The 27,197-nt window shown below is 39.3% G+C and overlaps 1 protein-coding gene across 2 annotated transcripts in view; it reads left to right on the forward strand.

The window, feature by feature from the left end:
- The window catches only part of LOC139936992 (ataxin-7-like protein 3), a 184,098-nt gene that overhangs the window by 36,336 nt on the left and 120,565 nt on the right, over window positions 1-27,197 (forward strand). For both annotated transcript variants that reach the window (XM_071931905.1, XM_071931904.1), the window contains one exon: window positions 12,028-12,203. In XM_071931905.1, the coding sequence (XP_071788006.1) occupies window positions 12,028-12,203 (176 nt within the window). The remainder of the gene's footprint in view (window positions 1-12,027; window positions 12,204-27,197) is intronic.

Raw genomic sequence — 27,197 nt, forward strand, 5'->3', positions numbered from 1 at the left:
TGGGCCCTGTGTTAAACTGCATACACCGATCGAGAGGGTTTCGCCAACTCGGTAAGCAGCAAGAACGTAATATAAATACTCTGTGCTTTTCGGCATCAGAGGCAACAGAAACCGTATACAAGCACTCCAGGTCCCGGGCGTGTGCATGAACCACACAATGGGTCATCCGTTGTGAGTTAAAACCGGATGTCATTCTGTCCACACGCAGTGTTAAAAGATAAAACCCGAACTGGTTTAGACTTTGGGGTTAGTTTTGGGGTTTAGACCCGATCCGGTCAAACTTTTTTTGCGTTCACACGCACAAAAGTTGAACCCGAACCGGTCTAAGTGGACTTAGACCAACTGTAGTACGGCGTGTGAACGACCTCTAAGTGAAACTTAAGCAGTGAAGTGGAAATACATGAATGGGGTTAGAAAGCATACAGAAAAAAGTAAGGGGTAAACAATGAATAGGGGGACAAAAAGGGCGGGGGGGGGGTGAAGGGAAGGGACTGGCTTGACCAGAAGATGGAAACACAAAGGACAACATCAAGGGTGGGGAGGTGGGGTAAAAAGTAATTAATTGGTGAATGAGGCCCAGGCTAAAAGGCTATGGGGAAAAAGGAGACGGCAAAACAAAAGGTTTCTTGAACACCACATACTCTGCAAGATATGAGATTAGTGGTGGTGCAGGTGACATGACCCCTTGTCTTATGGGTGGTACCCGCCGGTGTTACTGGGTGAAGGAGTCCGATTCCCTGATGTGTTGTCTACAGACGATGCATTTGGAGATGTTGGAACACCTAAAAGTGCCCTGTGGTAGAGGGGGATTAACATCATCATTAATGGGAGGGACTTCTGCTCGGACAATGAGATCCCTGAGACTATGTGGGCGTCTGTAGGCAACTATGGGTTCTTCCTGTATAGCACGTTGAAGTCGATTTGATGTGTGAAGAATATGATGGACAAAACATTCGCGCCATATGATTTTTACAAATTTTAAACGTTGTTTTATTGTTATTTAATACCCGATGACCTCATTATGACGTAGATAGTCCTGTGGTGTCTTGATACTAAGGTTCAACTATCTGTTGAGTTCAAGGTTCAAATCGATCTCAATCTTGAGTTTTGCCGTAGATAAGCTCAAAAGTTGTTTTTTATGAAAAAATATGAAGATGAACTTTGACCCAGGATAACAACCCGGAAGTTAAGGTACGATTTTGGGGTAAACTTTTCAAATGTTGCTCAAGTCTTTATCTATCCGATGCCCAAGTATGAACATCAAAGCATTAATATTCGTTGAGATACAGCGAAAAGCAAATATCGTTTTTCAACTTTAAAAACCTTGTAATGGCGTCATCAATGATGTCATCATTCCAAAAAAAGTGGCGGTTTTATCTACTTACTATTGCCTATGTACATAGTAAGTTTTAAGTTTGTACAAGCTTTACTTTTGTTTAAAAGCTCTAAAGTTGTTTTTTTGATGAAAAAAAACACGAAGGCGAACTTTGACCCAGGGTAATGACCTGGAAGTTAAGGTCGTATGATTTTGAAGACAACTTTTCAAATGTTGTCCAAGTCTTTATCTATCCGATGCCTAAGTATGAACATCATAGCTTTTATATTTTTGAGATACAGCAACAAGCAAATGGTCATTTTTCAACATTAAAAACCATGCCGTAACGTCATCATTTCAAAAAAGTGGCGGTTTCATCTACTCACTTTTGTCTATGTACATAGTAAGTTTTAAGTTTGTACACGCTTTACTTTTGTTTAAAATTGCTGGAGAAGGTTCGGAGAGAAAGAAGAAGACGACGAAATTACAAAAACACAGTGTTCGGTTGAATGTTACGTGATGACGTAGTTCAAAAATATTGAACGATAAAGATGACTTTTTCCACAATGTGTCGTTATTTAATAGTTAAACTTGTATCACATTTTTTAACAACTCTTCTTTCTTCACAAATGCAATATGTTTGTGGAGATTGGCGTCAGGTTTTATTTTGCAATTTGTGGAAACCCTTTAAAAATTTAGCTCACCCTGCATGAGATGCTGTCACAGATATGATAATCAACAGCGCCCCTTTTGTTGGACAAAAGAGAGCGCTGTTGGGAGTCCCCGAAATCATTCGCGCCATATGATTTTTACAAATTTTAAACATTGTTTTATTGTTATTTAATACCCGATGACGTCATTTTGACGTAATTAGGCCTGTGGTGTCTTGAAACTAAGGTTAAACTATCTGTTGAGTTACATGGTTCAAATGGATCTCAATCTTGAGTTATGCCGTAGATAAGCTCAAAAGTACATGTAGTTTTTTTAATGAAAAACACGAAGGCGAACTTTAACCCAGGGTAAGGACACGGAAGTTAAAGTGGTACGATTTTGGCGTTAACTTTTCAAATGTTACCCAAGTCTTTATCTATCTGATGCCAAAGTATGAACATCATAGCTTTTATATGAGTTGAGATACAGCAACAAGCAAATGATCATTTTCCAACATTAAAAACCCTGTCATGACGTCATCATTGACGTCATCATTCCAAAAAAGTGGCGATTCCAATCTAGAAGCGACATCGACTTTCTTCAGGGTCTCCTCAAACTTATCTCGACTTTGTCTGGGAATGCCCTTTTGGATGCTGTGGCCCCGGCATCGGCGACTAATTTATCTTTCACAGAGTCATGTAGCACTGGCATGGCAAAGAACTCCTCGAAGTCTGCCTGAGGAAAATGGTAGTTTTCACTCTCACGAGATGAATACGGACGCCATTTGGAATTGGCCCAAATTGGCTTCATCCGATCAATGCACACTTGAACCAGCGGCAGTTGGGGAAAAACTTTATCTCTTCCTGCCGCCGGACCCGTGCGGCGTTTGAAAGACTTCTTAGTCGGCAACGGCGACTCGTCAACAGTGGGAAAGATCTAGTACCTTCACCATGTCCCGCTGTACCAAGCGCAACTCTGTCTCCGTTATGGATAATCGTTGCAGCTGTGCCACCTCGTCCTCCCCAGCCGAATCACCGGAGCGAGACACGTGGGTGGACACCGGGGATTGGGAGCCGTGTGGACCTGTTGGAGCGGCGTCCTGGTCCTGCACATGAGGCCCCCCCTGGGTCGAAAAAGCCGACGAAAAAGCCGTGGATGCTCAACGCTGGCTGGGAGACCGGAGCACGGATAACCGTCTGCGGCAAATCTCGCTGTACTGCCCCCAGTCAACCATGGCCAAAGACCGATGGTTGGGGGGGTTGAGTAATCTCAAATCGGTGGCCCAAACCCGATGGGCATCTGCCGGGGGGCAGGGAGGCCAGTCAGGGATGTCGTAAAGGACTGAAATGCTTGGAAGAGATCAGCCCTTGTCATCAAATCTTCCCCCTTACAGCATTTGCCGTGGGCAGACTGATCCGAACTCGAGCTACTCCAGGAAGAGCGGCGCGCACGCCGCGACTTCTTATTCTTTCCACCCCTGTGTGACGTATTGCCTTGAGTAACCGAAGACATGTCAGATGGCTGAGGAACGGGCACCCCCGAACACCGGAAACCCGATGCCGTGGAGCGCCCGTCCGAGCGTGACCCGCTCAGGGGCAACAGTCCGTCTAGCCCTCCCCCGGCCCGTGGTGCCCAACACCCATCGGGTTGGCGGGCGCTGCGCGGTCCGTAAACCCGGTTAACAACCCGCCCCGGTCACCCGTGCTGTATTGCACTGTGCCAGGGGGGCCCGAGAGGCCAGAACCCATTGAGCCATGACGGGTAGCCACGATGGGCTGCCCGGTGCTCTGGGTTTGGTCGGTGGCAAGCATCAGACCCGGTACACTATGGGGTGACCAATATAGGGCGCTATTTAATTCTTAGCGATATTACCTGCCGGTATAGGGAAGTATGCAAAAATAGTATTGTGCTCTACAGGCAAGTATGAGTGAAGTAGACTACACAATTTAGGGGTTTAGAATCATAAACAATGTTTTCATAGATGGATACTGTAAAAATAAATCATCAAAATGTCACGTACTTAGCGAAAATTGATTATTAAACACAAAAGCGGTAAAAGCCCAGCGTATACGTGTTTCCAGCCGTTACAAACTGTCAAATCTTCGTGACATTGTCGCACAATGTTGTAAGTAGACTGGTGCTTTGTTTATAGCAACATTTTACAATGACGCAGCATAAGGATCCAGTCTATCCATGTGTTATAAACAACCAGCATAAATATATGGATCAGGCAAATCCTTTGACGATGGAGGTAGACCTTCAGGCTTCGACGTACATCCAAAGATCGTCATGAAGAACACAAAGAAACTAACCCAGAGTATGATGGGACAGTGACAAGTAATTAAAGCATTTTTGTTACCAATAAACTAGGCCAACTACTGCTTAGCCATGATGCAGTTTGGAATGCGATCGTGACGTTACATGCTCCCGACGTGCACATAATTCACATAAATTAATTTGCCACTTCCTCACAGGCTACAATGCCTATTAGCTTCGTGTGTATAGGAACAACCTAAACTTACCGCCAAAGCAAATTTTGGTATAAAAGTTTGCCCAAACACCCCCCCCCCCCCTTTTTTTTAATTTTTTTTTTTTACAAAACTTTCTCCGAGTGTGAAGTGGAGAACCTCAACCCGTCTGATAAATTTTGATGGAACCAAATGAATCAAGTCTTGCCAGTACGCACCTTCCGGGAAGGGTTAATGAGATGGGGGTGTTTTATAACAGGTGCGTTTTGCATCTCCCGAAGTATCTTCTTTGCATACGTATTTAAATCCCAAGTGCAGCGTTTGTCTGCCCTCCTTTAACTTTACCTTGATACTTCGCCCTTAACAAAATGTCTGACCAAATTAACCGTGTGTTGGGTAGGATATTCCTAATTACCTTTAGGCTCTCTTTACCCTATGTCTACTCTGTCCCGAATTTTCCTTCAAGATATCTTTGGTCCCTAGATATAACACTATTGTCGTCGGGACCTCGCCTTTTGCCAGGTATCTTCTGAGCCTAGTACCAGCCGTCCAGGCGTGCCCCAGACACGCCTTTCCATGTCACTGTACCACCACTGTGCCACTGCTGTGGCGAATGATACTGTCCCGGTACCCACGTTCTTGCTTCGGATTGATGAACATCTTTAGGCTCCCTTTTACCCTATGTCTTATCTGTCCCAAATTTTCCTTCAAGATATCTTTGGTCCTTAGATGTTACACTATTGTCGTCGGGACCTCGCCTTTTGCCGTATCTCCTGAGCCTAGTCCCAGCCGTCCAGGCGTGCCCCAGACACGCCTTTCCATGTCACTGTACCACCACTGTGCCGCTGCTGTGGCGAATGATACTGTCCCCGATAAACATCTGTATAAAAACAAGTTCAAAGAAAAACAGCCTGGGTAATCTGTTCTGACCAATATTTTATCTTGTCAAAGTCTTGTATGTTTTTGAAAATGTTGTACACAATTTGTTAACAACCAACTCAACATTCACCAATCTTGTAAATGATTATTTATCTTAAACAGCAATATGCTAATTAAAGAAGCGGTTGTCAACACTGCTTATTTATGACCTTGCTACAAGCTACCCCCTTTTAGACAATTGAAAACATTAAGTCTGGCCTAATGTAGGATTCAAGTGCTCCAGACTTCCATCTCCACATACTTTTGATTTGTTCCTCCCGAACCCCAAACATATCCTGCAACTATGAACTGAAAAGGGTGTGGGGTTTACCTGATGGCCTTAATCCCTGCTTTAAGATGTGATTAACTTGTCTGGCTGACATAGGGTCCCCCCTCAATGTACAAACAGTGAAGTATTGGCATTCCTGTCAATAGAAATGATTGAACTTTACCCACTTGATCCGTTTTTGAATATCTTAGAACTACTTGCAAATTCCCTTCCTGATTAAAGGAAATATCACCAATACGCAATGCCCGGGAATTTGCCATCGTGAGTTGTAAACTCACTTACCCTCAGAATAACCGAAAAGGGCAACCAAGAATGCTGCTTTTAACAGCAGAGCTTCATATGCTGATTATACTTAAAACATTAACTATGCTACTTTAATAAAGGTCATATAAGTCAAATATGGTATGTCTGCAAGCTATGCTGCAACCGGATGAAGATGTCTGCAAGCTATGCTGCAACCGGAGCAACTGATTCCTTTTTAATCATTCATCTTCTCTTTTCATCTTCACACTCTTCTACATGTACGTTTGCATCGAACATTTTTGTCTTCACTGTAAAATTACACCCTGTAATTGAACCTATTTTTAATCATGCATCTTGTCATTTCATGTGTATGCTCTGTTACATTTTAATCCAACATTATAATGTTTGTTACTTTTTGTACCACTTTACAAATTGTTATCTTCACTGCCAATAATTACACCCTGTAACTTGAATAACCGGATCACTCGATCATTTTTAATCATGCGTCTTCTCATCTCATGTACATACTCTGTACGTTTAGTCCCACATTATAATGTTTGTTACTTTTTGTAACGACCGAATTTTCGTCTTCACTGACAATAATTACACCCTGTAACTTGAATAACCGGATCAACTGATAATTTGTAATCATGCGCTTTTGTTTTTCATATACGTAAGCTTTATGGTTTAGCCGGCCTCCATTGTTCGTTACATTTTGTACCGACATTTTTACGACACAACGTGTCATTGCCATGGAACATCAGTGCTGTGTTGACCGCCAGATACGAAAAACCAATCGATATTGGAAACGTACACCTGATCTATGCAAATCAACGCTTTCAGGTTCAAGCTAGTACTGACCTCCCTGCTAAGCTATGGTAGCTGCTACTGTTACCGATGATACTTAAACTATATAACGACTAAGAAAAGACTAAATTAACAAAGCTTTAACGTGTATATTGATAGCATAGCCAGATAAGCCTTACCCTGGGTACCGCACCCAGTCCTATTCAATGTTCCCGCCAAACCATTGAACCGTGTAACTCTTTATACATAACAAGTATAAAGCAGATTTATTCTAATTCGCCCCAGGACCCAACCGAATAATTCAATATTTTGCAGACTGGCGGTAAAATACTAACCAGACTGCTCAGCACTGGAAATGTAATGGAACATCTTGAATCTTGCCGAGGGTCCAAGCGTCTACAATCCTCTTTCATCTTAGAAACAATGAAACTACCCGTGGGATCCTCCCAATTGTGCAATTTATGAACATATGAAATATAACTGTAAGCATAGAGAATCACACTGGATTCACCAACTCAAGACAGTCAAACCCTTTGGACTAAACATAAACACTGGTGTTAAATAACTTCCCGTTACCCCCACTTCACTTCTGCTTGAGAACTATAATGTTGTTTATATTCTGTAACTCAAGTATAAATTAATTTTTTAAAGTTGTCCTATATATTTGTTACTATAACTATCTCATGTAAGTAACCCCCCTTCTTGTTTCCACAGGTCCCTCATACCTATTTTTAATACCATCGTACCTTTGATCTTGCTTTTCTCTATTAATTGACCATTGTTAATTGCATCATGATGCAACTTGTTCTCTAATTCTACCCTTTCATGTTTCCCTGCATTGTTAACGAACAATGCATTTACCAGTTTTATGGTCCAGTAATCCATCCTTTCATATGAAACCTCCTTTGTCCTCGCCACTCTACTCGTATTGGTTCATAGCCACCAATTGTTTCTGAAATAGAAATTTTGATTGGCTGTTATTTTCCCGCTTCTTTCTTTCCCGCTTCTTTCTTCATTTAATCCATTTCCCCTCTCTTTTTCTATAAATGGATATGTATTTGTTTGTACTTGTTTTATGCCTCTGAACTAGGTCCGGTTTGGATCGAAAGCTAAGGCCATCTATACCCTATTCATTAAACATATGAAATACCAGATACGTATGTACCAATGGAAGAAGATGCAAAGGTCTTTAATTTTAATATTATGCAATAGGCTACCCCTTGATTTATGGAAGCTGGCCATTTAGTGCCTAATAATGATCAATCATTCCGAAAGGTCATAATGAAACTTAGTATTGCCCTTCTATTCTTTATGTACACTTTGTTCTAGAGCTTGATTAACACATGGTGCTGTGACGTGCAATGCCCATAATTCATCGTCAATTATGCCCATGATCTAACTGGTGTTAATTGCTGCCTCATTCTAAAAGTGCGCCATCCCCCCTTATTGGACGAGCTGCTGCTCTCTGTGCGTACGATCTGACAATATCTCAATTATTCTATGTGTTCTATGGAGATGAGCTCGCAAATACACTGCTACATAAGCCAAAAAAATGCAGAGGTCCATGTATGTATAGAAGTTATTGGACGCCTGTGTTTATTATCTTTCCATATTATAAAACCCCCCTCGTTTACAGCCAGCAAGAATTATTGTGTCTTGACCGCTATTTGTACTACTATAGGGTCACTCTTCTTTATAAGATCACAGCAAATTCCACAAACTCGCTATGAATAATCTTAAAATTTTAAGGTTAGCGGTAGGCCCTCGCCCAATTCGCTACAAACCGATATCAATGGATTAAAGGGAGTTGATGGTTAATTCATGTGCTGCATGTTATCCGCCATCGGTATGCTTCAAGAGCCCGCTGTGCAATTAATGGACCCCCACATGCTACTGCTCCCTACTGTACTTATTTTGCACCCTGCATTTGAAAGTTGGGCACCACCCAGTTCTATTGAAGATGATGTCCCTCCTAACCTACTACATGCCCCATCCCTGTTATGTATGGAATACCCTGAACATTGACTAGAGTTTGCCAAGTTGTACACTAAACTACTAGGCTTACTTATTCCTGATTGGCCTGACTGACACAAGCTCTGACTAACTTTCATATTAAACGGCAAGCTGCCAGAAAAATTATGATTGTCCGCCCTTTCTTGTCCTTGTGTACCTGTACTCATGCTTTGAGAATGTTGGCCCGTTATACCCCGAGTTACGTGTAAAGGCCGTGAAATATCCTGGCTATTAATCTGTGGGATGTTCGCAATTATTGGCCCTTTATACATACTAGATGTTTGAAACCTTTCCGTATTCACTATAATTATGCATATTTCCTGGTGTTAAATCGGTTTACTGCGTTACGCATTAAACCCTATTACCAGCCAAATTTTAATTAAATTTGAAATGTTGTGAATATGTGGCTGGTGCCCGACTAAATTTTTAAATAGTAAAGAAATGTTGTAAGCAGTATTTTCTGCTTTCTGCTAAACAGATTAAACTGATCAATGGGCCCTGTTATTCACAGTGAAAGATTTTTTAATCTTGAGGGGGGGGGGGGAAGGGAATCTTGAGGGATTCAAAAGCGTCCTTTTGAGAATGTACTTTGAAACGTAAGCGTAGTTGCAAATATTGAAATGTTAACCTAGCTTGACTCGGGTTTGAAAGCGTACCTTTTAAATATAGCATAACTGGAACCTAAACGTATCTTGGTATGTATAAGCGTAGCTGAGTAGCTGCATAGCTTTGAACGTAACCATATCTTTTGGAACGTAAGCATATCTTGGAACACCAGCGTAGCTGGGTATCTTGGAACGTAAACGTAGCTGCATATGGAACGTAAGCTTAACCTGACTCAGGATTGAAAGCGTACCCTTTGTTATTATAGCGTAACTTGAAGGAATGTAAGAGTATCTTGTAATGTATCTTGTAGCTGAGAAGCTTTGTAGCTTAGAACGTAACCTTATCTTCTGGAACGTAAGCATATCTTGGAACGTACATGTAAGCGTAGCTGGGTATCTTGGAATGTTTACGTAGCTGCGTATGAAAGTGTACCTCAAAAATAACACCCATTAACAGAATTGAAAAAAAATATTTTGTTTGACAAAATTATGCTTTGAGGGAATTTTGTTTTATCATTATTTTTGTTTCAACCTTTTATACGAAATTCTTATTGACATGTTCTATTACGATCGGGGCTCCATTTTTTTTAATCCTTTTTTTCTTCTTCATAAAACATTTTTTAAGCTACTTGCACAATAACACTGTCAATATAACAAAATGCGGTATTCCTACGTTTTGACATAATAATTTTGTTTTAACTACCTGAAAACTCCTAACAAAAAGAAATTAGGAGCCATAAAATAAAACAGAGCATAATATTGGAACGTTGTGATCATAAGAAATAACGGATTTGACACGAGGTGTACCGACTGACAAACCCACGATGACAAACATGTACTTTGATGTCTGGCTCCCAGCCCCTCCCAAGCTCACGGCGAGACCCGCCAGCTGGTTCATAGCGCCCGGGATTACACCTCCAGCCCCCACATGACACGGCATGTGCGATACGTGAATTGCCCCAAGGCTTACGTTCCGATTGCTCCACGCCGTTTGGGGCCATATAACAAGCTTTCGTTACACGGACTCTTTGAATGTGAATCTTACGTTAGATTATTCACTATTATTTACATTTTGTAGCGATAATTTGAATACATGATCTTTTTCGTCAATTATTCGTTAATAATTTTATATAAAAAAAAGAGTAACATTTTGTTTGGAAAGTTACTTTTAGATGGCTGGAAGTAAAACTAGTGCGGAAGGTCACGTGATTGTTTGTACCACTTTTTTGTTAGGACAATTACGTGACCTTCGTTTTTGTTTAAAAATGCTAAAAAAAAAGGCTAAAATTGATGAATTTTTTTTAGGGACCGTTCTTCATTCCTGGAAGACCGTTGAAGTCATATCTTTGTCTATTTTGTAGCCCAAATTACCCAATTCAGCCGGTGTGCCCCTTAAATGTACATCATCTTGTGCCAGATAGCAACATTTTTTAAGGGGTTTCATAAGTTGCAAAATTAAACCAAAATAAAACCTGATGCCACTGTGAACAAACATAATGCATTTTGAAATTCATTTGTAATTACAGCATCTTGCTCATCAAGAGTATAACTGCCATGACTGCATTGAGTCATGGTTGAGTAAGGTTCTAACATTCCTGATGATTCAGTCAACTGATGGGCTGAATTTCAATGACCTGCTCAATTACAACGTAGTGGCCTAGCTAAGCTTTATATGCTTACCAGATTAGATTATTTCATTGACTTGCTCAGATACGATGTAGTAGCTAAGCTTATTATCCTTACCAGATATGATTATCCAGACATGTGCCGTTTGTGACTGGTACCCTGCTTATTTTTTCATTTATGGTTCAGCATAAGTATGTGTTTATTAAGACCTTATTTGTAATTGCATCATCACGTTATGTCCAACCTAACACAGTGTTTTTGTAATAAACAAAAACTGTATTTCTAGTTTGTGAGTATTGTGTATGACACTTAAAAGTCAAAAAATAATTTATGCAAAGTGAGCACTGCTCACTGAAGAATAAGTAGCTAACATCTTGGAGTGAATTTTGTAAGCTCCAAAGGACTTACCTCTCACAAATTGGAAGGCTAATTACTGCGCAACCTTTACCCTTTACAAAATGGAGCAGTGCTCACACAATCATGAATTATTTTCGGACTTTTTGGTGTCCTATGAACGTTAAGCTGTCCATACATATAAATCTTTTCCTCCAGAATTACATATTTCTTATTCGGCAGCCATTTCAAAATTGTATAGTTCTTTTTGAGATACCTGTATTTGAGAACGATTTATTTTTCTGTAATGGCGGCCTCTAATATGTGTTCAGGTGTTGTGAATATATTAAATAAATCGTATAAATATGAACATAAAATACATAGTTTCATTTGAACTTCTGGTTTGGACAGGAAGTTAGAAATTAGCATATAATATTAAAAATAATCCATTGATAATCAAAATTACTAAACCACTGTTTACAATATAGTCTATATTGAATGAAGAGTCAGAAAGTTTGGTGGTGACCTGATGCAGAAGTAAAATTTGATACTATTATTGACCGCAGGTCGACTTGTGCCATAAAGTGAGTCGTCTTGGTGTGATGAATTGTTGTATGCAGTGATAATTGTTCACTTTAGTAGCCCAGATTTTGCATTTATTTTGAAGAAAAAAATAATTTTCTTTTGATATCTTAGAAGCGTCTGATGTAAGTTAAACATCTAAGGGAGTTCAATTAAAAGTTTTGTTCTCTTCAACAGTTTTATGAAATAGTGAATGAGCCTGGGAGAGATGTGTTTGGCAAACCACCTCTGAAGAAGCAAATTGACTGTGTTTGCCCACATTGCAATCGTAACCTTTCAGCCTCAAGATTTGCACCACATCTAGAGAAATGTATGGGTATGGGAAGGAACAGCAGTAGGCTAGCTAGCAAAAGGTAAAGTATGAATATCAATTTGTAATAGTATGGCCTTTCTCAAAAACATATAATGGTGGTTAGTGGTTTTTTTGCAGGTAAGATTTGAGTTATGAAGCTTTGAAAATTTTCCGCCCCAGAAACGGGTCTTAATAGTTTGGACTCTGTATTTGTGTACAGAGGAAGAGTCCTATATAGGGCTACCTCACGCACCAACCTCGTTCCTGGGGTTAGAGACGTACGCATAGCTCTAGCGGGCGAAACGCAGTGCAGTATAGTGTGAGTCTGGGAGGCGACTATACATGTACCGACCTAGCCATAAACCAATAGTGTATCTAACGAATTCCTCCGTATGAACATGTATGTACATTGTTGTAGAGCCTGCATAATCTTCTGCTGCATGTGCACGTTTGATCGTTGGTGCAACCATAGAGAAAGTTATGGTGCAACATTGTGCAAGTCATGCAAGTTCCACGCGCGGGAGCGTCAGTCTACTTTGAGAAACAGCCAGAAATGTTTTTAACGTATTTATAACTAATTAAAAAAGATTTTAATAATTAAAGCCATTGGACCCTTTCGGTACAGAACCAAAAAAAAGAAGTTCACAGATTTACAAATAATTTACAGGGTTTACAGAAGGTAATGGTGGAAGACTTCTCTTGAAATATTAGTCCATGAAATGCTTTACTTTTTGAGAAAACGGTAAAACAATATAAATTCTCGTTAACGAGAATTACGGAGTTGTTATAAACACATGTCATGACACGGCGAAACGCGCGAAAACAGGAGTGGTTTTCCCGTTATTTTCTCCCGACTCCGATGTCCGATTGAGGCTAAATTTCCACTGGATTGTTATTTTATATATAAGTTGTGATACACGAAGTGTGGGACTTGGACAATACTGTTTACCGAAAGTGTATAATGGCTTTAAACTCCATCCCTTGAAAAAAAATAATATCCATATTTTTAGGGTCGGTTCTTTTTATGCCTTAGTGGTTTATTGGTTGAGCTTGGTGTTCTTGTTGTTCTGAGCTTAGTGGTCTAGTGATTGAGCTTGGTGTTCTTGTTGTTCTGAGCTTAGTGGTCTTGTGGTTGAGCTTGGTGGTCTTGTGGTTCTGAGCTTAGTGGTCTAGTGGTTGAGCTTGGTGGTCTTGTGGTTCTGAGCTTAGTGGGCTTGTGGTTGAGCTTGGTGTTCTTGTGGTTCTGAGCTTAGTGGGCTTGTGGTTAAGCTTGGTGGTCTTGTGGTTCTGAGCTTAGTGGTCTAGTGATTGAGCTTGGTGTTCTTGTGGTTCTGAGCTTAGTGGTCTAGTGATTGAGCTTGGTGGTCTTGTGGTTGAGCTTGGTGTTCTTGTGGTTCTGAGCTTGGTGGTCTAGTGATTGAGCTTGGTGTTCTTGTGGTTCTGAGCTTAGTGGTCTAGTGGTTGAGCTTGGTGGTCTTGTGGTTCTGAGCTTAGTGGTCTTGTGGTTGAGCTCGGTGGTGTTGTGGTTCTAATAGATAACCAACGTCAAGTCAAGATAGTTCACTGAACAGTTAGACCTCAAAGGGAATTTGAGGGTGGGGTGCATTTGATTCATGGTATTTACCAGGTTTTTGAAATCTTCAATATTGCCGCCATAGATTATGAGAATGTCATCTTTATAGCGCCACCAAGTGAGTATGCTGTCAGTGCTGAAGGATTCGATTTTCAAGATCATGGAGGGTCACATATTTCTATTTGTGTACATTGTGACAACATCAATGCTAGTAATAAGTACAGTACAAGCAAGAATTATTTGGCCCACGAGCACGGTTTTCGCAAACCACGAAACATTGTAATTAGGTTCATCCAATCTCATTCCGTGTTTTATACCAACCAATGTCGTGTTTCACACTAACAGAATATCGTGTTTTACAACAATGGGGGATTAGCAACCGTGTTCATCGTGTTTCACATTCTGTGGTTTCGCCAGCTAGAACAGCCCATAGACATAAGGTGTGAATGAGATCAATAGACCTCAACAGACAAACAAGTCTGCAAGTGCATAAAAAAATAAGTTTAGGCAGTAGTGACAGGGATTGGCATATTGACTAGATCGTGGATATAAGGCATCCTTCATTACATGGTTTGGTTTACGGAGCCATAGAAATATTGTGTGATATTTTTGTTAAAAGCATGCAGCGTTTAAAGGAAAATTACATGACCTTGCAAGGCTTATCATGAACATTTACGTTCCTTTTGTGGGGTTCGTTGTGGGACAGATGCATTTAATAAAATGTAAAGTGTAAAAATGCCCATTCCGTCTTTTAATATTGCCATCATTCTTTTATTATTGCCAGCATTCGAGTATTTGGGAACTATTTTTTAACTGAGAAAGTCCGACCTCCCCCTTTTGCTATATTTTTGCCGTTCTGGAACAAATGCATTTAAACAATGTTTTTTTAAATGGTAGAATGTCCGGTTTCAGTCTTTTAATATTGTCGGCATTCGAGTATTGGGTAACATTTTTTTACAAGTTAACAATGTCTGACCTCTCTTCTTACATTTTTGCTGTTTTGGAACAAATGCAGTAAACAGTTTTTTGTTAACGTAGAATGTCCATATCTTTTAATAATGCCGGCAATCAAGTATTGGGGAAGATTTTTTTACAATTTTAGTTAAGAATGTCGGACCTCCCCTCTTATATATTTTTGCAGTTTTGGGACAAACATAAATTTTTAAACGGTATAATGTCTGTACCCCATCTTTTAATAATGCCGGCAATCAAGTATTGGGGAAGATTTTTTTACAATTTTAGTTAAGAATGTCGGACCTCCCCTCTTTGATATATTTTTGCAGTTTTGGGACAAACAATATTTTGAATGGTAGAATGTCCGTACTCCGTCTTTTGATAATGCCGGCAATCGAGTATTGGGGAAGATTTTTTTACAATTTTGGTTAAGAATGTCGGACCTCCCATCTTTGATATTGCAGTTTTGGGACAAGCAATATTTTTAAATGGTAGAATGTCCGTACTCCGTCTTTTAATAATGCTGGCAATCGAGAGTATTGGGGAAGACTTTTTTTCAATTTTAGTAGAATGTCGGACCTCCCCTCTTTGATATATTTTTGCAGTTTTGGGACAAACATATTTTTAAATGGTGTCCGTTTTCCATTTTATAATAATAATATTGCCGGCATTTTTTACAATTTTGGTTAAGAATGTCGGACCTCCCGTCTTTGATGTTGCAGTTTTGGGACAAGCAATATTTTTAAATGGTAGAATGTCCGTACTCCGTCTTTTAATAATGCCGGCAATCGAGAGTATTGGGGAAGACTTTTTTTTACAATTTTAGTTAAGAATGTCGGACCTCCCCTCCCCTCTCCTCTTTTTTCTTCAGTTTCGGGACAAACTTTTTTTAAATGGTAGAATGTCCGTATTCCGTCTTTTAATATTGCCAACATTCGATTATTGGCGAACATTTTTTTACAAGTTAATAATGTCCGACCTCCCCTCTTGGTTATTTTTTTCCCGCCGTTTTGATTTTTTTTTTAATGGTAGAATGTCCGTATTCCATCTTTGAATAATGCCGGAATTGGAGTATTTGGGAACATTTTTTTTTACAAATCAAGAATGTCGAACCTCCCCTCCCCTCTTTGTTACATTTGTGCAGTTTGGGACAAAACAAATTTAGATCATAGAATGTTCGTATTCCGTCTTTTAATATTGCGGGCAATCGAGTAGGGTAAGTTCTTTTACAGTTTTAGTTAAGAATGTCGGACCTCCCCTCTTTGTTATGTGTTTGCCGTTTTGTAACAAAACGGCAATGCATTAAAGAGTTTTTTTTAAATGGTAGAATGTCCCTATTCCGTCTTTTAATATTGCCGGCAATCGAGTATTGGGGAAGTTTAAAAAAAAAAAGTTTTAGTTAAGAATGTCGGACCTCTTATATTTTTTGCAGTTTTGGAACAAACCATAATTTTAAACGTTAGAATGTCCGTATTCTGTCTTTTAATATTGCCGCATTCGAGTATTGGGGAACATTTTTTTACAAGTTTAAACACTGTCCGACCTCCACTCTTTGTTATTTTGTTGCCGTTTCGGAACAAATGCAGTAAAACAATTTTTCTTTTTATGCTAAGAATGTCCGTATCCCTCCTTTTAATTTTGCTGGCATTCTAGTTGAGGGTCCATGGCGTCGTGCACGTGTTTCTCCGTATATTGCTCAGCGTGGGATTTCCCCTTGATAAGCCCACACTCTTTCCCACAATACCTATAGGTTAAGCCTTGGATTTTGGATTCCTTACATGTGGAAATGAGCTTGGCATGGTTGTATTGCAGTCCTTCCTCCATTCTTGGACTCCCATCTTTTTAATAATTTGTCGTTGGACAGTGTTGCACACAAAAACAATTAGTTGGTAAATGTTCCTGTACATGTACATCTTTTCAATAATATGGCGTTTTGAGACTTTCCAGCATTTGGGAACTTTTCAAAGAGGAAGAACGTTCGACCAGATACACAATTAACATGTTTTTGCATTTGGTTTCAACACTGATAATTACTATTGTATTGCCGTCGATCGTCCCCAAGTGCCGTTTTGGTCGATTCCTCTATGATTCCTCCTCTACATCCACTTGTTTTTCCCATCGGCACAGCAGACACTTATGGCACAATCATTTCCCCATTTGAACAGGGCCATTTTGCATGTTATTTTCCTTGTGTTTTTGCTGGTATCTCCACGTTTTTGTGGTCATGATTCAGTACATCTTATTTGCCCAAGTTGTTCCCATCTGTGGGCTGGGTAGGAAGCATAGCACTCTGGTGGGAACTCAGAACTAGGTCAACAGGGTCAGCAGTGGCTTACAAAACAAAAATGTAGATAAATTGTTATACTTTGTATCAAGTTACAACATAGTATAACAATTTTGTATCTTTTGTGATTGTAGCTACAAGTGGGCACATCTAAGGGAATTTTGCCACTGGCTGTGAGGCCATGAGTGACGCCAGGAGTGACTGTACTGGCTTTGGGGGCATTCTGGTTTTTCTTTTGGTAGATGGTCTTGTTAGTCATTAAGTAGCAATGTTGGGTGGGCCTTGCTCAAATATGTTTTTTTGTAAAAAATAGTGTCCAGTTGTTTGCCACGTTTGCTTTGGTAGTAGCATGAGTTCTAGCATTTTACATTTTGGAACTGTGGTTGTAAAATATGTATGTTATGTTGTGTGAGTGATCCATAACTTAAGAGGATTTTACATTTGTGACAAACTCCCTATCCACATCAGATATTCCCTTTCCACAAAGACGGTAAAAACCTCCTGAAAACCTTCCACTATTCTATTTTTATCTGAAGGCGTTATTAAATTCGGCCCATTCAAAAAAAAGATAAGAAGAACTGCAAAGCAAAAATTAATAATATTAACTACAGTTTGTCGGAAAAAAGTTGGTCCAAAAACTCTGGTTGGAGGTCGGGTTACCGGGCTGTGATTATCATGTGCACGTAACGTCCATTTTTTATAACTTTTTTTTTTATGGCGGGTAAACATGACGATGTGGAAAACATTTTACAAAGACAGTTTTGAATAAAATAAACATTACAGGGTTATTTTGTATATTTGTATTGTATTCACTGTAAATCGGACCAAAATATGTTAACTAATACTTTGCATATAGTTCATGGGATTATTGTTTTTAATTTGTACTTCTCTTATTTTTTTTTTTAAACTTCGCTGTTTTGGAAGCACTTCTAAGAAGCACTCCTAAAATAAACACTTTTACAATGTCTGATATAATGTTTCCAAACGCAATAAGGAATTTGAATAGCCTACATGTTTTCATGCAATGGTGCTCATTTCCTTCCATGATCAACAACCCCACCAACAAAACCATGCTCACACTAAAGCTGCGTGGCACCTCTGTTGTGGTTTTAGCTGACTGATCCCAATGCCTAGCATTTTCAAAGTTGACAAACAATGACGGACCAACGCCTCCCTGGTGTGCATTGTCTGTGATACACTTGCTGTGTCTGGCGTTGTAAAAGAAGACACAAAAAGTAGTCCAGGAGCCAAACCCCAAAATTTAGGTAAAGCGTGTCATTGAGTACAACTAAGATTTTTTTTCAGAAATATGTTCTTCGAGGTGTCTAGTATGCAATTCCGATGCATGCCCAGCTGGCAGGGTTGAGCATTTTTTGTTATTGCAAAAAATCACTTTTCCCCATATGTTTGTGTACAAATGCTCATCAATGTGTTTTATATGATAACGACAGAATCTTCACATGTTTTCTCGACAAGGAATACTTTCAGGTGTGTACTAACCAGATATTACATGTAGGTAGACATGTGGTTAATAATATTATTTATTTACTTTTACCTCACTTTGGTGAAATTATGTAACCAATAGGTTACTTTTTTTCTGATCTGACCTTTGACCTGGTGCAACATTTTGCAACTATTCTAATTGATAACAAACGCTCATCAGAATGTCCTCTGACCATGGCATCCATCATCGGTGAGGAACAGTCACAGTTGAAGGGTAATTTTGGCAACAGTTGATGGCATTCGGTTGAGACTAAATTTGTTTATTGAGACAATTACATCATTGTCTAAAGCCCTTTTCACACTACAGAGCCATTTCCCGGGAAATAAACTCCCGGGAAAATCCCGGGAGTTTTTAACCCCAACGCCACCCCAGCAACCGTTCTCACTATCCCAATTTAGTAACTCCCGGGAGTACTATTTCCCAGGAATATGCACGGTCATTTCACACTTATGATCAAACTCCAGGAAATGTGGTAAACAGGTCAGCCCATGCGGAAGTTACAATGTTTGTGGACGGAAGTCCGTTCCCACAATGCCACGCGGCCGGCTGCAAAATCCTTGCCACATGCGACCCAAAATGCTGCAATTTAATTTTGTATTTGTGTGTTGTTATACCAATATATTGTGTGATTACGGCGGAGAAGAAGTCTTGCAGTTCGGGGAAGACGTCGCTGGCGTCTTGTCAGGAGAAGACGATTGCTGTGACAGTGTTTTAAAGACATGCGGCATAACAATCGGATGGAATTTGTCGTGCGATTGACAGGTTTCATGGCACTTGCTGGAAGTATTTATTGGTCAAAGGTCAATCTGGTCTACCATGAAGAGCGGCCATTGGTGGGAGCAAGTTGCTATTAGAAAAAGCGAAAGGGAGCTTTCCATCTGCGACAGCTTTTTTTCTTTTGAGAACTGTAATTGAATGGACTTTTGTGTTCGTGTTTTACCCAGAGGTTTTGTGTTGGCGTTCATCTCAATTTGTGCCTGTTCACACTATAGTTATTTCCCGGGAACTTTTGGTTGATCTGTTCACACTACAAAAATACTCCCGGGAATTTCCCGGGAAATGACGTTTTCCCAGGAAATAATTAACCCTGCTCAGGGGCAGGGTTAAGGGAATCAACCCTGGGGTAAGGCCTAGAAATTTTCTGAATGGCATTTTCGAAGGATTGCATAATAATGTCCATGATGTTAGGGCCAAGATATTTAAAGGTTTTATAGAAAAAAATACAGCATAGTTGATTTTGCACAATCTGACAATAGCAGTAGAAAGAAAAAGAAGCATTCTTCCCTTCCAACAACAACAGTGCTGTTTTCCCATCGTGCAAAGAAAGAACACGGAATAGGCTTTAGCCCTATATTGGCTAGCATTTTTTCATGGCTTCATAAAGACTTTGAAATGTATGTTTCTTAAAAAAAAATGTTTTTGCAGGAGAACACTTATGCAATAGAAAATATTTAGGCCTTGAAAAACAAAACTATTATCATACCGACCTATGATATGACCTTTTTTCCCAAGGTTTTCAGTTTTTATCTGCAATGGGCAGGGGTCCGTTCATATCCAGCTTCACGCAGGCAGAAAACTTTCCCGTTTCTTGTTTTTTCAAAATTTCATCATCACTCCATCGGTCACTTCTACTCATCGTAAGAAATTGAGCAACAGTATGAACTAAAATATTTACTGTCAGGTGGTAGACAGCAATGTCGATCGAAGAACTCAAATCTGACTCTGGACAACAAAAGTCCATCAACGGCCAAGTATACATGCATTAAGAAATACCATACACACATGGCGTGTGTACGAGAAGGAAGCTTGTTCACGCCAACTATTTATTCTGTTCCTATTCCATTCACGTTTTTTTAAGTCATATATTTATTTGTAAATTACAGATGTAATTCACTTTTATTTTCGTACCTAAACGTAAACACTTTCAGAAGGAGAAAACAAAAAAGGGCTATTAATACCACGCAAATTATTTGGCGCACTATTTTTGACGTCTGTGACCTTCCGAGATTAATGACGTCTCAACACAGTAGAAGCAAAAGGTGGGGTAAGTTAAACCCGCTTTCGTTCTCACTAGCTGCTTTCGTTCTCACTAGCTGCTTTCGTTCTCACTAGCTGCTTTTCCCGGGAAAAACGTTTTTCCCCGGGGTTAACTCCTTTAACCCTACCCCTTAACTGGGTAAATTATTTCCCGGGAAAATAATATTTCCCGGGAAATGTTTTGTAGTGTGAACAGATCGACTAACATTTCCCGGGAATTTCCCGGGAAATACCTGTAGTGTGAAAAGGGCTTAACTATAGTTAATTTACTCATGTTATAAATACATAGAAATGTTGCGAAATGTTGCACCCAGGTCAAAGGTCATAACAACCTCATATCAGACAACCAATTTGCCTTCAGAAGCCTCCACTCTGCCCCTGATCTCCTCACCTTTATGTCTCATCGATAGTCCAGCACCTTAAACGAGAGAGGTAAAGCTCGAGTGGTCGCCCTGGACATAAAAGGAGCCTTTGACAGAGTATGGCATCATGGGCTGTTTCAAAAACTTACTTCATTTGGAATCACTGGCCAACTCCTTACTTGGATGAAGAGTTATTTATCTAACAGACATCTTGAGGTAGTGGTTGCTGGGCAGAAGTCAGCCTGCTATGAGATCAATGCCAGTGTTCCCCAGGGCAGTATTCTTGGCCCTACTCTGTTCCTGATCTACATCAAAGATCTACATGATGTGATCCGCCATTCAGATCCGCCATTCAGATCCGCCATGCTGATGACACTACAATATTCACATCCATCAAGAACTCACCTCCTAAAACAAGATCAAGCATGAGAGTAGCTGCTGCTAATCAACTACAAGAAGACCTGGAACGAATAAACATCTGGGGTCAGACTTGGAAAGTTGAATTTGAGCCTACCAAGAGTCAGTGTCTCACTGTGTCCAACATGAAGGACATCCAAAATCATCCACCTATCATGTTCCAAGGCCAGGTTGTCAGTGACAAGCCGGAGATGAAACTTCTTGGAGTTACTTTCTCTCGTAAACTGGAATGGAAGACACATCTGAAGAACATCACTCGCACTGCTGGTCAGCGTACTTCAATGCTGCGCAGATTGGGTCCAGTCTTCGATAAGGCTGGTCTTGTTACCATCTACAAGACGTACATCAGAAGCAAGATGGAGTACGCACCTCTAGCCTGGATGGGAGCTAGCACAGTCCACCTTTCGGCTCTTGATAAAATCCAAAGGAGAGCATGTCGCCTGATAGGATTAGGTCCGGAAGAGCAACTGAGGCATAATCTTAGCAGTTTATCCCATCGAAGAAATGTTGCAGCAGCCTCCTGTTTTGCATCAAGTGCCCCACCTTGCTGAAATCGCTAGTCCCACCTGTAAGGCAACCTGCAGCTCGACTGACCAGGCAATCTTTGCTACTCAACAGATATTCTCTACAATCCCCGGTCCCTCAGGGTATGACTGCAGCAAGAACTCTTAGAAGTTTTGACAGGGCTTTTCTTCCTGCAGCTGTGAAGATCTGGAACAGCCTACCATCATCGGTTATCTCAGACATTACTACCCAGGGCATGCAGTCATTCAAATGTAGAGTAAATAAATACCTTAAGTAACGTCCTGTTTTACGGCAATTATGATTGCAGGTGATGCTAGTTGTTGTGTGTCTCATCACTTTCTAGTGAGTGAGGCATATAGTCCAATAACCATTATCTCCTTTCTTTTCTTCTTGTTTTTTTTTTATCGTGGAATGGTCTGTTGAAACAAGCTCTTAGCTATCCCTATGGGATATTATGCTTGTCTTTTCAGGGGGCACTCCTTAAAAAAAATCAATAAAAAAAAAATCATATAAAACACATTGATGAGCGTTTGTACACAATTATATGAGAAAAGTGATTTTTTTGCAATAACAAAAAATGCTCAACCCTGTCAGCTGGGCATGCATCAGATTCTTAAAAGGGACCCCCCTGGTGGACTCCTTTCAGCAAAAAAAAAAAAGGTTAGTTGTACTCAATGTCACGGTTCATGTTCAGTTCTCCTGGACTAAAGGTTTTATGTGACACTTCCTGCTACTGGTTACCAGCATTCCCAGCAACAATATAGTTTGTTGTCATGCCTATCTGTTTTCAAGCAACCCCATCTTACTTAAAACAACTCACAAAAAAGCCGCATTCAACACCTAGCAGAACTAACTGCCAAAAACAACCCTCTCTGATTTCGTTGTCCCGAAACTGAAGTAAAAAGAGGGTAGGGGAGGTCTGACATTCGTAATTTGTAAAAAAAACAAACAAAAAAACCCAACATGTTGCCCATTCTCGAGACGAAAGACGAAATACAGCAATCTACCATTAAAAAAAATGTTTGTCCCAAACTGCATAAATGTACCAAAGAGGAGAGGGGAGGTCCGACATGTGTTACTTGTAAAAACAAATGTTCCCCAATACATGTACTCCAATGCCGGCCATATTAAAAGACGGAATATGGACATTCTACCATTAACCAATATCTATTATATATATCGCCATGAACGTGTGACGTGTGGAACTTCACTCTCCCTCAAAATTCGTCAAAATCCATCCAAATACCGCAAAAAATCTCATCATTTCACTAGTAATTTGCAATATCAACTGCTCCTGACCATGTCTGACAACCAACGAACCAAGAAAACAGTCGCAACTCGCAGCAAACAGAACACAAGAAAGGACTTACCATCACCACCGTCACCTGGCCCGAGTGACATTGATCAAGATGGCGGAGGTACCGGTCCCTGCAGTGGTGAGCTGTTAACAATCAACGGCAAGCTAGATAAGATCCTGGAGTCGATTCATGATGTAAATTCGAGGCTCACTTCCCTTGAATTGAAGTTCGAGGACGTTAAACAGCAAGTTACCACCAACATCATTGATCTGACAAAATCAGTGACCTTCGTTCAGGACAGCTTCGAAAGTACCAAGACACTCATCAAACAAAAGACCGAATATAATCTCCACATAATTCGAAGCATGGAAGATAACATTGACGACCTACTAAACTCCTCAAAAAGAATCAATATAAGAACCAGAAATCTTCATCACTGACGATGTTTCTCCCAAAGTGAGAGGGCAGAGGAAGGAATTGAGAGAAACACATCTGCGGCGCATTCAGCAAGATGAGCGGGTGGATTTCTGGTACATCCCGTATTCTGTTCCAGCACTTATACGGTACAAACTACGCGATGGCCCGTTCAAATCATTCCGTCTTGGGGGTGAGGCATGAAGTAGAGCTACCATCACACTATAAATTCACACTTTATAGTCGATTACATTGAATGTAGTGTCATACAATTGTGTTCATTGTTCCATGTTGTGTTTGTGTATGTTTATGTGTTCGGGTATAAGACAATGTATCATAATTACGTCTCCTTCATTTATTCAATGGTTTCCAATTTTATTCAACATATTGCATTAAATTGTAAATGTTATGCTGCTTTAAGTTTTAAATGAACCAAACAAATACTAGCATAGATCCAGATCTAAATTTTGAAGCCCCTGATATTGGCTATGATTATTATGACCAAGACCAATTCCTTGATAACTTCAAGAGTAACACTGATAGTAAATTATTACATATTAACGATCAGAGTTTACCCAAAATATTTCAAATATTGTTAGTTATGTAAACCTATCGGAAAACCGTTTCTCAGTTATAGGGATATCTGAAACGTGGCTAAAAGATATTCATGATCCACTGATTCAAATTCAAAATTACATAGTTGAAGGTTTTTGTAGCCACAATAAAAGAGGTGGTGGGGTGGCACTTTATATAAAACAAGATCTTGCATATAGTATTTGTAACGATTTATCTGTCAATGATTCTGAAATTGAGCTTGTTAATTTACACAAAGCAAATGTTATCATTGGGATTGTATACAAACCACCATGTGCTTCATGTGATAATTTCACTGATCACTTCAATGAAATCTTAGGTCATATTAATGCTGAGAATAAAAAGTGTTATATTATGGGTTACTTTAATATCAATCTACTCCAGTATGATACTGATAATACTGTACAAAACTTAATGTTCTTTCTTCTCAATCGTTTTATCCCACCATAAGCAAACCAACTAGAATCACAGGTTATAGTGCAACCTTAATTGATAATATACTAACAAATGATTTTCTAAACCATTCTGCTGGTATTTTAGTTACTGACATAAGTGACCACTTACCTTTTCTTATATTGATCAATTTAAAGAAAAAAATCAGGGTGAAAGTAAATATGTCAGTCGTGATTTTAACACAAATAATGTAAACAGTTTTAATGATGATCTAATGAGACTGATTGGAATTTTTTTTAAGTCTCCAAATGATATTCATGAAATATACAATATTTTCCTGGAGCATGTACAAACATTGTATAACAAACATTTCCCCGTGCAAGAAATCAAATGCCGTTATGATAAATATAAGTCTCTGTGGCTATCAGATGGTATTTATAAATCCATAAGAAGGAAAAATTACTTGTATAAAAAAATTCTTAAAAACCCTACATTACAAAATAAATCTTGTTATACTGTATACAAAAACAAGTTACATTCTTTAATTAGAATATCAAAGAAAACTTACTTAAATACAAAATTTAATAAAGAAAAAGGCAATGTGAAAGGTACATGGAAGCTAATTAATTCATTATTAAATAAGAATAAGCAAAAACCAAACCCCTCGTATTTTATTCAGGATGACATGAGAATAGATGATAACAAAGACATTGCTGATACATTTAATGATTACTTTGTTAATATTGGCACCAGGCTTGCTAGTAACCTCCCATTGTGTAATACAGCGTTTGAATCCTTTCTGAATGACAGATGTTTACATTCTCTTTTCTTAACGCCTATTACGCAAGAGGAAGTAGTAGATATTCTTAACAAAATTCCTCGTGGTAAGGCGTCGGGCTGTGACGGTTTAAGTTCTTTTGTTATAAAACAGGCTAGGTATTAATTAGCGAAGCCTTTAGCCGAGCTGTTCAATATGTCTTTTGCGTTAGGAATTTTTCCTGACGGGTTAAAAATAGGCAAAGTTACTCCAATACATAAAAAGGGCCAGAAGCATGATATTGAAAACTATAGACCCATCACAGTAGTATCTATATTCTCAAAAACTTTTGAAAAGTTAATTTATTCTAGATTAAACTCTTTTATAAACAAAAACAATATTCTGTCTGAATCCCAATTTGGATTTAGAGAAAATCGATCAACTGACCTAGCAATTTCTTATGTAGTTAATAAATTATCACAAGCTATTGATGACAAGAACATCTCTATTGGTATATTTTTGGACTTGTCCAAGGCTTTCGACACAGTTAATCATGAAATTTTGCTTCGTAAATTAGAACATTACGGTATCCGTGGAATAGCCTTGGACTTGTTCAAGAGTTACTTATCAAATAGAAAACAATTTGTTTCATATAATGCCGTCAATTTTTTTGTTATAAAACAGGCTAGGTATTGATCCTAAGCAGTTTGGTAACCTGAAAGGTAGTTTAGTTTCGCATTATCTTGTTGACATGATGGATACAATACATAAGAATATTGATAAGGGTGGAACATCAGTCAACTTGTGTACTGTTGATTTTAGCAAAGCTTTTGATCACGTCAATCATACAACTGTTGTTGAAAAATTAATACAATTGGAAGTTAATCCAGCCATCCTTCCCACCATATGTAGTTTTCTTACAGGTCGAACCCAAAGTGTTCGGTATCATGGTGCAATCTCAACCCCACTGAGACTGACATGTGGTGTCCCACAGGGCACAAAGTTGGGACCAATCCTCTTTTTGGCCATGGTCAATGATGCTGCCAATGATATCCAACATCGATGGAAGTATGTCGATGATCTCAGTGTGGTTGAGATTGTTCCCAGAGGTGAACAGTCAAACTTACAATCTGGTGTTAATGAACTTGTGATGTGATGTGATGTTAATGATATGAAACTGAATCCTTCCAAATGTAAGGTAATGCAGATTTCTTTTCTTAGAAATCCGGTTTCATTCATTCAGCTGCATGTCAATGGTGTGCAACTTGAAGCTGTCTCATCACTGAAGCTTCTTGGGATTACCATTCAAAATAATCTCAAATGGGACCAACAAGTTCAACAGATTGTCAGTATGGCTTCACGACGACTTTACATACTAAGTAAATTAAAGAAAAATCAAGTTCAAGCCAATGACTTCATTGTTATTTATAAACTATACATTCGCCCATTACTCGAATCCGGTGTTGCTGTGTGGTCATCGGGAATCACTGAAATACAAGCTTATAATATTGAAAAAGTTCAAAAAAGGGCTTTGCGTATTATTGCTTATCCGAATATTTTGTCTTATCTTGATCACTTGAATTTTTTTAGACTTGAATCATTGAATGAAAGGCGTAAACACCTAGTTCTTAAATTTGCCAAATCTCTGCTCACTTCTGATAATCATCGCCATCTCCTCCCCTCAGAACGTAAATCTAATTATTTGTCAGAGCATACTTTAAGAAACACCAGGCAACTAGAACACCTTCAGATAAAAACTCAGAGATACAAAAACTCGCCAGTCCCCTCAATGCTCCAGATGCTTAACTCAATCAGTTCATGATAACCGGTCCGTTTCATTTCCTTTGTGCTCATGTTGTGTCCAAACCTCCCTTGCCTACAGAATGTTGCTGTTTTGTTTTAAACTCCCTTGTTTTGTTTTTATTTTGTGTCCACAAGTTCCC

This window comes from Asterias amurensis, chromosome 5 (assembly GCF_032118995.1).
Source record: "Asterias amurensis chromosome 5, ASM3211899v1".
In the NCBI taxonomy this organism is placed as follows: Eukaryota; Metazoa; Echinodermata; class Asteroidea; order Forcipulatida; family Asteriidae; genus Asterias; species Asterias amurensis.